Here is a 14,242-nt window from a genome sequence, read left to right as displayed (position 1 = left end):
ACTGCCATCATGAACAAATCTTATTAGTTAGTATATGGGGCTGAATTAAAAAATTCTTAAATTTTTTTTTTGTTAAATACATAACTCTATTTGCCAATTCCCCAAGTCCTGTACTTGTCCAAGAACATAGCGTTCCTGTAGTGAGGACTCCATTTGGCCCAGAAGAGAAGCCAAAGATCCCAAATACAAAAACCAAAACAAAAACACTGAGGAGTAGGTCTACAAAGCCATGTATCTCCTAAACCATCAACCAAAACCTAAGATTGAACAAGGCTGCCCTTTAAAAACAGGCCCCTGAGAGACTACACACCAATTCCAAGATGATACCACATGGCTCTGGCCCACCTAAAATTGCCTTCAGCATAAGGGTTTTAACTCTGGGAAGAGGGACACATGATTTGGATAGTATTTTGTCTAATCTCCTAAACCCCATCAGCCTCTTAGTCATGCTTTCACTTCTTCTGTTGAGAATCAATACCCAAGAATCACTGAGCCCAGAAAGCACTCATCAAAAACCCAGTGATAACTGGTTTGGAAGCAATCAAAACCTCACTAGTAGAGAGCTCAGGAATGTCCACTCCAAAAAATAAGACTCACAGCTACAGTGCCCTAATTATATTCACCCCAAACAATAAAGTAAAAAAGTAGCAGATAAAGTATATACCACTCACAATTGAGAGGTAGAGGCGGGGGCGGGGAGCAGGGCTGTCAGAAGCCTGCCAAAAGACCTCCAAAAGGGGGTCTGAACTGGGTTGGAGGAGCAGAGGCCCCTCTTACCTGTCCTTGTTTCCAGCACTCCCTAAACACATTCCAGTTGCTCTTGTTGTTGGGATCCTGGAGGCATAGCAAGCGATTATCACACAGCCAATAGTGAGGAGTGTCAAAGCCCAGAATGCTAGGCTTAATAGTCAGTCCTTGAGGCCTCTTAGATAAATCAGTGGCAGTCTTATTTTGCACCAAAGAGGCAAAGATGTCATCAAGGATTTTTGGTGTATTCTTGAGTCCATTTTCTGTCTGAATTTGAGAAAGAACACAAGTCTTAAATATTCCCTACCATCAAAAGACCCATTCCTATAATAGTAGGATGGCCATTACATATCCAGAAAAGATTCCAAGTCAGGACCCTAAGACAAACAGGTAAGTCCCCTTCCGTCACTTGACATTACAACTCACAGGAAGCAGGTATAGAAAAAAGTTTACTAGGAGAAAATGGCCCAGCCCAGTACTACAACCCTGTGAAGCCTGCCTGCCAATAAAACCTGCACCCATGAAGGAAAGCCTAAGATTCAAATCCTTCTTTCTACTTTCTGTTTCAATTTCTCTAGTCTCTTCCTGCTCTGACTGTATTCATCTTTGTAAGATGGAATACAAACAATAAAACAAATGCTTACCTTTCCTGTAGAGGAATTCAAGAGATTTCGGAGGAAACCAGAATTGTTGTTGCTTACAGGTGTTAAAATTGTGCTGTTAAAGGTGTGGAGGACTGTGCTGGATTTGCTCAAAGGGGGGAGGGGTGGAAGGCATTTGATTTCGTTCTTTAGAATTGGCATTGTTGGTTGTTTTTCTAGAAACAAAACGAAAAACATCCATATGGAAAAGCATTCCAAAAGGCAAATCCCTTATTTGTCTTCTATTAGAATTACTTTCGAACTTGGCTTTCATTTACTTTAGAACCAAAAAACTTAAGAGGATAAATACTAATGAAATTACTGATTTAGACAAGGATTTCCAACTTGTATTAAAATAATAAATATCCAACATTCAAGGTGATATTATGTTAAAAAAACTTTTTTTTGAGTATAGTTGACACACAGTATTACTTTAGTTTCAGATGTAGCTACCATCTGTCACCATACAACAGTATTACAACATCAATGACTATATTCCCTATTGCTGTGCCTTTTATTCCTGTGACTTATCCATTCCATAACTGGAAGCCTGTATCTCCTACTCCCCTTCACCCATTTTGCCCACCCCCTCTCCCCTCTTGCAATTATAGATCTGATTCTACTTTTTGTTTATTCATTTGTTTTTTTAGATTCCACATGAGTGAGGGGAGTGAGGGGCACCTGGGTGGCTCAGTCGGTTGAGCGTATGACTTCAGCTCAGGTCATGATCTCATGGTGCGTGGGTTCGAGTCCTACATCGGGCTCTGTGCTGGCAGCTCAAAGCCTAGAGCCTGCTTTGGATTCTGTGTCTCCCTCTCTCTCTGCACCCACCCCCCCAACCCCACCGCTCATACTCTGTGTCTCAAAAATAAATAAATGTAAAAAAAAACACTTAGATTCCACATGAGTGAACTCACATGGTGCAAATGGTATTTTTTAGACTTCCCTCTTCTATTTGTGTGCTCCTGATATACAAAATATAATGGATTTATGTAAATTAACACTGTAACTAGCAATCTTGGTAGATATGTTTATTAAATATGGATACTTTTAGATTTTTCACACATATAATCAGATTGTCTAAAATATCGACAACTTTAAAAAAATATATATCGACAGCTTTATCTTTTTTTCCAATCCTTATCTTTTTGTCTGCCTTTGCAACAGCCAGGACTTCCAGTACAATGTTTAATAAAATAGTGATGGCAGGTATTCTCTTATTCCTGAGCAGAGGAAAACTGTTAAAAAAATATCAATTAAAAAAACCAACCATTATATTTGCTGTCAGTTTTATTATAGAAACTCATTAGATTGAGGATATTCCCTTTGTTCCTATTTAAGAGTTGTTTTAATCATGAATAGCTATTGAATTATACTACTTTGTGTCTTGTCACATGACTTTTCTCCCACATTTTCAATGTTAAACTACAGCTGCATTTCTGAAGCCCTACTTGGTCATGCTATAGAATTCCTTCATTCATAGTGTTGAATTTTTTTTTAATATTTATTTACTTATTTTTGCAAGAGATAGAGAGATAGCAAGCAGGGGAAGGGCAGAGAGAGAGAGAGAGAGAGAGAGAGAGAGAGACACAGAGAATCCCAAGCAGGCTCTGCATTGTGAGCACAGAGCCCAATGTGGGGCTTGAACCCACGAACCATGAGATAATGACCTGAGCCGAAATCAAGAATCAGACACTTAACCAACTGAGCCACCCAGGCGCCCCAGTGTTGAATTCTATTCACTGAAATTTTGATTAGGATCTTTGCACAAAAGAAATTAACCTGCAATTTTTCTTTCTTAAAACATGGCTAAAAAGCATAATCGCCTAAACCTAACGAACTACCTGAATCCAAAGCCCATGTTCTTTATACTGTCGTCAAGCATCCTGAGACAAAGCACAGATGAGAAAAATAAAACTGAAGCCAGAACATTCTAATTAGACAAAACAGAAAAAACAAACAGGGTAAGGACAGAAAGATGGAAAATCGCCTATTAAAACAAGTCTCAGCCCCCTCCTTTCTTGCCAAACACAATCTCAACCTAGAGTTCTACAGTCAGCAAAAGTTCTCCCCTTTGGGGTTGCATTTTAAAAATACTTGCATTTGTACCAGGACTCAGGAGAACTACAGGGAACCAATACTTTCCATTCCACACACTTCTAATTACTCTGTTCTCACAACAACTGAGGTTGCCAATTCCTCCCGTGAATGGACTAAAGTTCTCAGGAACCCACAGGAAAGCAGAAAACACTCACCCTTGTTTTCCTTGTTGACATTCCCGCTGGTCAGGTCTGCCAGCCAGTTTAAAGGAGATGTGCTGGCTGGACAGGTGGGCTTCATGCTGCTGGCTGGCTTGGAAGCAGCTTCCCCAGCCACAGGCACTGGCTCCAACACCAAGGGATTCTGCTGGAACCCGGCACCAAGAGTAGGTTTTTCTCCAGCAAAGGAAGTCTGTGTTGAGTATAAAAGGAGAATTTTCCACAAGCTAAAACATTACATTTCCTTTTTCTTATCCTCTTCCCTAACAGCTCACCAGTAAGACATAAATACCCCAAACAAAACCACCTAATAGTCCTGGACATCACCACAGCTGCAGTAACCTTGCAATAACAGGGCAGAACTATACAAGATAAAAGAGATTTTAATTTTCTTATAGCTTCTAAGTATTGCTGGTGAAAACAAAAGACATGTTTCCCTCTCTACCCCTTTACCACCCATCTCTTGCTCATACAAACCCTTATCACTCCCCTTACCACGCTGCTTTAAAATGACTAGTTTGTGTCTATCTTCCCTGTGAGCTCATAATATCTTGAATAGGCACTCACAGCATGGCTGATGAATGAATGAATGAATGAATAAATGAATGAATGAAGCAGGGTAGGAAAGGTACAGCTGTGATTTCAGAAGGAAATGGGATGCAGAATACAAAATGCTCTTTTGTTTTAGCATAGCATAGTAGGCTTTAAAATGTGATCAACAGCTCTTAAAAGAACTCAAACATTTAAAAAACTGGACAGAGCACACCACTTATTTTTCTGTTACTTAAAAACTGCCTTGACTCAGCTAATGAGTTTATACAAACATAAGGAAAGAAACAACAAATTCCTGCTGTGGTCCTGATCTTTCTTTTATGTGTGATGGATTTCTGTGATACCCAATTATCAGTATTATTCTTCTTCTGCTATTGATAAGAAAGTGGAACTCCTCATGTGAAACCGTCCATGTGAGCCAAAGTCATGCAACTAGAAAGTGGCAGAAAAAGATTTCAAATTCAGTTCTGAATCTAAGGGGCACAGCTCTTCTAGCTATACTGCCTCTGACGCCAAAGCTTTATGAAAATGTGAAAGAACTTCTGATTATCAAACACAATGTGAGAGAATGATACACTGGGGTAAAGGGGAAGAAGAGAGAGTGGGGTAGAGGTGATGGTGGAGATGAAAGGGATGCTACCAGGAAAAGTCACATGGGCACCACAGAAATGTACATTTTTTGAGGTGAGAAATGGGGATATAAAGGTTCATTTCAATATTATTTCCTTCAACCCCTCAAATATATAGGTAAAACATATTCAGTAATTTTAAAAGATTGTAAAGAATATCTAAATAATCTTAACTCTATAAAGCACAAAGTTTTTTAAAAAACCCACATAAAATTCAATAGCAACTCATTAAGTAGACTACAACAGACAGACGTTTTTGCTCTTTCAAGGAACAAAAATTAAAACCTACTAAAAGAGACTACAGATGAGGTCCACAAAAATAATGTGGAAAGGGAGAATGGGTCTATGAAGTGTCACATGAAATACATGACTTGCCTCTTTCCACGGACCACTGTCCCTATGTTCCTTTCAAATACACTATAGGAATCCTTGGGTTATTTGAAAAGACAGACAACAATCTCAAGGTTGGTGAATCTAGCATAAACAGTAATACCTGTTTTATGTCTTCCTTTGAGGCTGGCTTTGAAAAGAGTTTGAATTGCCTGTTTGAACAGGGACAATTTGCTTTTATTCCCCATTTTGCTCTCACTGAATGAACAATGTCTCCAACATCATAGAGGGCTACAAAAAAAGCGGGGGGGGGGGGGGGGGGGGGGCAGAGACAAACATCTGAACAAGGGTATTAGGTACTATCAACCTCAATATTACAAAGTAGAAACTGGTACTTCCAACAGAATTACTTTTTCCTTTCTTTCTTTTTTTTTTTTTTTTTTTTTTTTTTAGCAGCATGGTGCTTTTATTTCCTCCTTTTCATCCTAAGTATGCCTTCCCCCACAAAAGCATTATTTTCCTTCTACAAAACGATTCACAAGACCTTAATCAAAATGTTTTGGGGGCATTACTTAACACATTTTTGGACAATTTACGATACACACTAAAGTGAGTTAGCAGGTAATTATACTACAGAAAGTAAAACCAATCACCAGCCCCTGAGTTAACCAGAACAAGGGGAAAAGAAAACCACTGCACTGCATGAAATACCTTTTCCAGGAATGATCTGTGTAGGCATCAGGTTCTCTGGTTCATGTATCTGACTCTTCACACATCTTAGCCAAGAGAAAGTCTTGTAGGCAGCACCTACAAAGAAATGATTTGTAGTAATTGCTCCCCATGGACTCTGGCCCTAAATGCTTCAGAAATCCATCAATCACAAATCAATAAACGGCTTAATTTGTGTAAGGGGGCTTGAAGGAGAGAATCAAGTCATTTCTAACCTTGTTGGCAATTCTTCCTCTTCATCCGGTAGCAATCCACACACACTCCAAACCCACACCTAGGACACACCCAGTGCAGGTTGAAGATGGTGGTGTCACATACATCACACATTTCCCGAACACCTTTGACAGCTCGCTTCCAAGCAACCTGTCCTACAAAAATCAATAAATCACTTAGTTCTGGGGAGGAGAGTGCTTCTGAAGTAAAACATGAAAGGGGAGAGAAGTTGACATCATTCCTCCCTCTCACTGGAGTTCTCATCAACTTTGTTTAGCCTTCAAAGACCATCTTAAATGCCCCCCCAACCTCTCCACCCTCCACCATGACGCTCTCCTGGATTCCTTCAGCACTCCCATCAACTTGTATTGGTATTTCAGACTCAAGCTTCTTCACACTGTATACAGTCAGGTGTAGTTTTACCTCCTCCTAGGAGACTAAACTCTGTCCATGCAGAATCCCTGCTCGGACTGTGCCTTATACCAAACCCACTCTGCATACCACTAGCACATAAGTACTGCTGAATAAATCAATGGAAAAAGCATGAGTAATTACAGAAGCTGCAATAAGACACAGGTATTACACAGCAGTGGTTCTTTCACCTTTTGTTTGGATCATGAGCCCCTTTCCGAATCTGAAGACAGCGTGGACAATACTTTCTCCAAAGGAAACAAGAATGACTCAGATCTGCCAGCCCAACATAGATTGTCAGGTTATTCACACAGGCCCTGAATCCACTCATACAGCCTAGAAAAAGCCCCAAGGTCTTAGGGAACCTGTCCCTTAGGGAACATTAACTTGAAGGGGGCACAACAGTACACAGCTGGGTTCCTTCATTGGCCAGAATCAGAAACTTGATTTTTTTAGTGCCAGTAGTGATGCAGGCATCCAGGTCTGACTCACACTAACCAAATATCCAACAGGTTGAAGCATAATCCAAGATTCTACAAACTAGTATTTTCTGTTGCAGTGGCCAAGCCCTGATAACTGGATGGGGCAGCCTTACAGGACTGAGCAGACCATCATTCCCCTCCCCTAGTAAGGAGGAGTGCCAAATCAGGTATCAGAAAGCTTCAGGATTATATGCAAAAGGAGGACATTTTCCTGGATCACACAAAAGCCCAATGTCTGTTAATCAGAAAACTTTTCTGTCTGTCTCTCTCTTCTGAATAAGACTGGATCAATACTGCCATGTTCTTATTATATGGAAAATATCTTTTTCCTAATCCAATCTGTGGTTTATTCATTCTTGCTTCTGATGGGCCAAAACATAAATGATCAATTTCAGCTTTTACCAAATTAATCCAATTGCTAAGTGAAGTTCTGCCATTTCATTATAATGTAATAGTTCAGTGCACGATACACAGAGCCTTAGGTGTTTTACAAATGAGGTTTTATGAACTTCACCTTGGTCATTCAGGTAGACTGTTTTATTACAGAGTATTCTTACATTTCTCAGCCACCCATTTAATGATTATTTGTCATTGAAGAGACAGGACTAAATGTATAAAGGTTGAGACCTGCTTCCCAATCTCAGGATCAGAGGGTAACCCTTTTTGGAACACCTTGTGGTGCATCTGTCAGTATCACTCACAGTGAGCTCCTCTCTCCAACTGACCAACTTGTCACAGAGGAAACAGAGAACAGGATGATCAAAAAGGCAAGGAGGAAAGGTTAATCATATTTAAATCTTCAAGGACAGAGATTCTTAGTTATGCTCTTAAAAGAAAACTATCGGTACCTTTTTCTATACATTGTTCAAATGACTTCTCTTGAGCAAAGAAAAAAACATCAGTTGCTTATAACAGTCCTGCTAATTCATGAGTGAAGCTACTAATATATTCCAAAAAAGTGTTTCTATATTCCAGTCGTTTATATAATACTTCTAGACTACTAACAATTTTTCTTGGGGCACCTGGGTGGCTCAGTCGGTTAAGTGACTGACTCTTGATTTCGGCTCAGGTCATGATCTCACAATTTGTGGGATTAGAGCCCCATTTCAGGCTCTGTGTTGACAGCCCGGACCCTGCTTTGGATTTGCTCTCACCCTCTCTCTCTCTCTACCTGTCCCCGTGCATGCACACTCTCTCTCTCAAAATAAACATTTTAAAATAAAACATTTAAAAAAAAAAAAAAGACTTTTTCTTTAACCCCACTTTTACTTAAATGTATTTAATAAGGAAACTCTGTTATCTCTACTAAAAATGGAAACCAGTGTCACTTGTCCTAAATAGAAGATTATAGGAAAAACAACTTTAATAAGATCCTTGACTCATAAGAGTCTCTATTATTTCAACAGAACAGAGTCTACAGCTCTCTTTAGTGTGACTTTGGCTTCCTCCTGGAACCCACAATCCTATTCTCCTTCTAGCTCTGAATTCCTCCTGCTTCTTGGAATGCCTCAGTTCCATTCCTTGGACTTGGCAATTTAACAGTATCTGTACCTATCCAACAAACTACTTTGGTGCTGAAACCAGTAGCTTTAGTTTCTGGTAGCTAGAACCAAAATTCTTAAGGCTGGTATGTGTGGATGCCAGTACTGAAACATATTTGGTTATGCAAAGTTTGAAAAGATATCTACAGAGAAACAGAAAGGCTTCACTTTTAAACTGCAACCATTTGGGGAAGACAAAATGATGGAGGAAAGTGTGAGACTTAAATAAAATAGCTGCTCCTTGGTGTTTCTGGCGGGATGTCTCACTTCTACAGAGGCATAAAAAAGGGAGGATGTGCTGCTGTTCTCCCAGACACCAGATTTTGAGACATCATGAGGGAGGTCTGGCTCTCATGTCACCCACACTGATCCCTGTGATTTACTGGGCCGCCAGATCAGTGTGAGAGTGCTCTCAGAGAGTGGAAGACACTGGCACTCATCCAGCTGGAACCTCCATATATTCTGTTAAAACCCTGACTCTAACAGAATCCTTTTCATCTGAACTTGTTCCCATTCTCATGCCTGGGACCCAGCTCCTCAGACTGATTTTTCATTCAAGTCTATTTTCTTTGAAATGAATTCCTGATTAAGAACCTTTGTCTCAGGGACGCTTGGGCGGCTCAGTCGGTTAAGTGCTCGACTCGATTTCAGCTCAGGTCATGATCCCACAGTTAAGATCGAGCCTCATGTTGGGCTCTGCATTTACTGTGTGGATCCCGCTTGGAATTCTCGCTCTCTCTCATCCTCTACCCCTCCCTGCTTGTGCACGTGCACTCCATCTCAAAATAAACTTAGAAACAAAGAAGAGCCTTCATCTGAAAAATAACCCAACCAGAGAGGCCTCATCACCTTTTGAGGAGCCCACACTGCTGATAAGGCTGTGCAAATTCCACCACTACTTCACCTTCCTTAACAAAGAGTTCCACTCCTTTGGTAACTACTCCAAAACCAACCCCAACGACAAGTGACTGACTCTGACCAACAGGCAGAACCTTATAAAAATTATAAAAGGGAAAATGCAACCTCACTATACCAAAGTCATCTAAACCTCTGGATGAAAATGAAACCCATGCAAATTAGAACTTAGGTGTCATTTAGGAACAAATCAAGTTGGACTCAAAAATCCTACCCCCTAAGAGATGCTCTTACTGTGTGGCTCAATAGTTGACATAGCTTCCTTTTCAGAAATCACCATTTGACAGAAGTGGTCTCCAATGTTGGCCAGGATATACTTTGCAGTGTCCAAATCAGTCCCCACAACGTTTTTGGTTAAAGGCAACCACAAGCCAATTGCTTCACTGTCGTACTTGTTTGGTGTTAAGAACCCTTCCACCCGCAATACACCATGTTTGTTGAATTGTAACCTAGAGGAAGTGGAGGGGGGAAAAGCATGTTACACACATACAAAGAAATGATTTACGCCTTATAGTTACTATTTAAATCAAATTCCTTCCCAGTTTTCTATAATCTCCATGGCTAATTACAGCCAATTGTTACTTAGCAACATCAGTGGAAAGATTTAAAAAATTTTTAAATTTCTAAGTTTTCCCTCAGAAGATGCAGAGAGGGAGGTGGGGGAGAAGTGCTATTTACTTCAACCAAGATATAATCATACTGCCTCCAGAGGCAGGTGTTGAACCTTCCAGACTTGGGACTTTATAGCAAGGACCATCACAAGTCACCACAGAAGAAAACGGAAACCAAACAGCAGGTGATAGATAATCTGATCAGATTTGAATACAAACACTGCTTCAAGAATAATGCTCAGCCAAGGAAGGCTAACTCTAGACAGTCACTGAAGCCATGTCCACATAGATCCTTGAGGAATTCAGCACCCATTTGAATACCAGCTACAAATTATTATGTAAGCTTCTGGAATGAGAGGCAGTGTTAAGACAGACCTAAGTACCTGAAGGTGAAGCAAAAGGCAGAATACATTCTCAGGATTTTCTTTCAATATCTTTAACACCCAAGTGTGTTTCCTAAGTGTTAGTTTTGAATTTTTTCAAAATTTATTCAAAATGACATTCTATGTCAATCGAGTTGGAGACACAGAAGTAGACATAATATACACAGAAGTAGGATATGTTAGGTATCATAACAATCATTAAATCTTATAGGAGCCAGAGAAGGAAGTACTGACTGGGAGTTTTGTGGGGCTAATATTAAGACTTTGTGGTAGGGATAGTGATTAACATTGGCCTTTAAGAACAGGTGGATATTAGGTAAGAGAAAGCATGTCAAAGAAACTATATTTCATACAAAAGAAAAAAAAAATGAAAGATCTTGATTTCTCCACTGATCACTGGGCACCTATCAAAAATCTCTGAGTCCATGATACATACCTAATGTTGTATTTTAGAAAAACCATTTGTCCAGAAGAGTGTAGAATGAACTGAAAGGACACTGAGAGTCGCTTAACAGAGGCAAATTTATTTCAAGCAGTCCAAAGGAGAGATGCAAATTTTTAATTGATCGCCCAAATTACAGATAGTCATAATACTAAAAAATGAATCTGAAAAGCTCTTCAAAGGGGGAGATGGCAAACAGGATTTGGCAACTGGGCCTTACTACTGTAACTCTAACCCTCCTATTTTATCTGCAGGAAAATTTAATGAGAAACAAACTTGATGAGGAAGCTAATGACAGCCTTAACTTCTCTCTAAACATCAGGGGGGAAAAGACTCTGTTCTTTAAAGTATGATATTCTTTCTAGCAAAGAGGTGGATTTGTTCTAATTTCTACTAGACTGGCTTCTACCATGCAACATTAAGCAAAGGCACTTTCTCCTTCAAAGAGGTCAAAAACAGGAAAACAGCTAGGTCATAAAATGAGTGATTTCTAGATGGTTACAAAACAGTGGTTACAAAAAAGCTCCAGGGGCACCTGAGTGGATCAGTCGGTTAAACATCCGACTTTGGCTCAGGACATGATCTCACAGTTTGTGGGTTCAAGCTCCGCATCGGGCTCTGTGCTGACAGCTCACAGCCTGGAGCCTGCTTCAGATTCTGTGTCTCCCTCTCTCTCTTGCCCCTCCCCTGCTCGCATTCTGTCTCTCTCTCTCAAAAAATAAACAAACATTGAAAAAAAAAAAAAAAAAAAAGCTCCAGTAATATTCAAAAGAAAAAACTATCCCCTCCCTATAAGGCCTCTGCAACTTATACCAAAACCTGGGGAGCCTGGGTGGCTCAGTCGGTTAAGTGTCCAACTTTGGCACGGTCATGATCTCATGGTTTGTGAGTTCGAGCCCTGCTTGGGGCTCTGTGCTGACAGCTCACAGCCTGGAGCCTGCTTCAGACTCTGTGTCTCCCTCTCTCCCTCTGCCCCTCCCCTGCTCACACTCTGTCTCTCTCTTAAAAGTAAACATTAAAAAAAAAAAAAGGAAATACAAAGATCTGTACAACACATAATATTTTGTGTTCTCTAAAAAACATATATCAGAACCCACTGCATATGCATCTTCACACACTTACTTGTATAAAAAAACTCTCCAGAGAGGAAGTAGAATAGAGCTAATCTGTATTAAGAACATATTCTGGGCCAGGTGTTATTTAAGATATACACTAATATATGGGTATGGTAACATGCTAACAGTTATTACAGTCCTAAATACTAGACACACACTTTATCATGGTGCTTTTGCAATTTAGTCAGGAACAAATGGGGCAAACTACCACCTAAAAAATGCTAGAGTTCATTAAATAAGACTGAATCTGAAAGTTACCAGAACAGATATAGTCAATGACCTGAAATATCTGTGCATTTAATTCAGTTATTCATCACTCTTTAATCTTGATAAAACTAAAGAGGAGGGGGTGAATAGGAAGAAATACAAGTCAACACCTGTTTAGGATCAGAACTAGTTGAGCCTAAGAGCGTCTACATTTCTGAGAAAGTGAATCCTACCTAAAGTGAATCTACATCCAGAACAACACTGCTCACTGATATATCAAGAAGAAGCAGCCTTTTTCTTCACTAAGGATAGAAAAATTTAGAGAAAATTAATTTGACTTAAAAATACAATGTCAAAATAAAAGATTTTGCCTATACAATTAGAAAAGATTTTTTAAAAAGATACACCTCTTCCTGCTGGCAAAACTGCAGAGATAGGAAATCTCAACTACTGCCACGGGGCATGGACACAGGTGCAGCCCTCTTGTAGGGGAATTTGGCAGAACATACGTATCAAAGTCTTAAAACACATACTGCTTCTGACCCAGTAATGCCACTTCCAGTAATCCTTCCAAAGTAAACAGTGAGAAATGGGGCCAAGGAGATGATTGTTACTGTATTATTTTCAGTGGCAAAACCACAAAATGATCTTAATGCCAATAAGAAAACTGGTTAAGTGAATTTTCAAACACTGTCACGCCCACCTATTTTTTCAAAGATTTTGTAAAAAAAAAAAAAAAAGCTAACTCGATCAAGTGGTTCCTACTACATGCTGGAAAACTAAGATTCAAAACAGTATCTGCAATATACCCAAGTAGATAAGCTCAAACATATTTTATGACCACATCAAATACTAAATTGCACTGGAAAGTAACAGTGGTTACTTGTACTGGTTTTTTTTAAAAACTTCAGCACTTTTCTATAATGTCAGTGTTAGAATAAGAATTTTTTTTTAAGTTTCTCTACTTTAAAAAAAATGGAAAGGGAGATTGAGAAGGAAATAACGTTCAGTAAGATCTAGATGCTCAAACCCAAAGACTAAAAATACAATCTGCACTCTTTTTAGTTCTAGATTTACTGTATGCTATCAGGCCCAGATTATCTGAGCTTTTCTCCAAATGCCTCACCTCCTGAAGTGAAAGAAGCGACAAAACACAGGTGAGTCTTTCTGTTGCTCCTTATCCTTGCGGAGACTGTCCAAGCGACACTCCCGGCACTTAGGCAGTTGTGCAACGATGTTCACGCAGGAGTCATCCTGTACAAAGGCCTCACCACTCTGCTGCAGCTTCTTGACTTTGGCTGGGTCTGTCAAAACCGACTTTCGGGATGGGGCTAGGAAAACGCAAGATTAAAAAAATGAGACCTCAAAGTTTTAAGTCACCAACATTTGACTGAAATCTATTCCAAAGACCAGTTTCCCCAAATGGAGAACTCCTTAAGTTCTGGTTCAACTGTAATTTCTAAAGATGGCTTAACATAAGATAACTATCAGAATAACTGGAAAGTTTTACTATCTTTATAAAATAATCCTCAGGGCTCCAGGATGGCTCAGTCAGTTAAGCCTCCAAATCTTGGTTTCAGCTCAAGTCATGATCTCACAGTTGTGAAATCAAGCCCCACAATGGGCTCCACGCTGAGTGTGGAGCCTGTTTGGGATTCTCTCTCTCCCTCTGTCCCTCCCCCACTTACACTCTCATTCTCTCAAATGAAATAATTCTCATTTGGTAAATCAATTTGGCAAGGCAACTTAAAACCCCAAATTCACCAACTAGACTCATAATTCCAAGTTAGTGTGTACTTCTATTCACAACCCTAGATAAGAAAACTATTTTAGGAAGACTCTTCCAAATCAGATACTTAAATTCATTCCATTAGCAATGCACAGAGACAGGTTCACCTCAACAGAGGGTTCTGTGTGCAAGTCAATTTTGTCACTTTTCACACTCAAAGACTGGTTTAAGTGTGTTTTCCAAAGCACCCTGCAAAAGCTAACCATTCTAAATATAATAACCAAACAGCTTTCCCACACAGGTCCCT

At 39.7% G+C, this 14,242-nt stretch overlaps 1 protein-coding gene across 2 annotated transcripts in view; it reads right to left on the bottom strand.

Annotated features, from left to right (window-relative positions):
- Positions 1-14,242, bottom strand: part of KDM3A (lysine demethylase 3A) — a 53,102-nt gene that overhangs the window by 12,445 nt on the left and 26,415 nt on the right. For both annotated transcript variants that reach the window (XM_042932932.1, XM_042932931.1), the window contains exons 11-18: positions 13,333-13,537; positions 9,683-9,897; positions 6,102-6,254; positions 5,869-5,964; positions 5,321-5,448; positions 3,644-3,839; positions 1,392-1,564; positions 778-1,014 (exon numbers count right to left, since the gene is read on the bottom strand). In XM_042932932.1, the coding sequence (XP_042788866.1) occupies positions 778-1,014; positions 1,392-1,564; positions 3,644-3,839; positions 5,321-5,448; positions 5,869-5,964; positions 6,102-6,254; positions 9,683-9,897; positions 13,333-13,537 (1,403 nt within the window). The remainder of the gene's footprint in view (positions 1-777; positions 1,015-1,391; positions 1,565-3,643; positions 3,840-5,320; positions 5,449-5,868; positions 5,965-6,101; positions 6,255-9,682; positions 9,898-13,332; positions 13,538-14,242) is intronic.

Source organism: Panthera leo, chromosome A3 (genome assembly GCF_018350215.1).
Source record: "Panthera leo isolate Ple1 chromosome A3, P.leo_Ple1_pat1.1, whole genome shotgun sequence".
In the NCBI taxonomy this organism is placed as follows: Eukaryota; Metazoa; Chordata; class Mammalia; order Carnivora; family Felidae; genus Panthera; species Panthera leo.
This window is presented reverse-complemented; position numbering and strand designations above follow the sequence as displayed.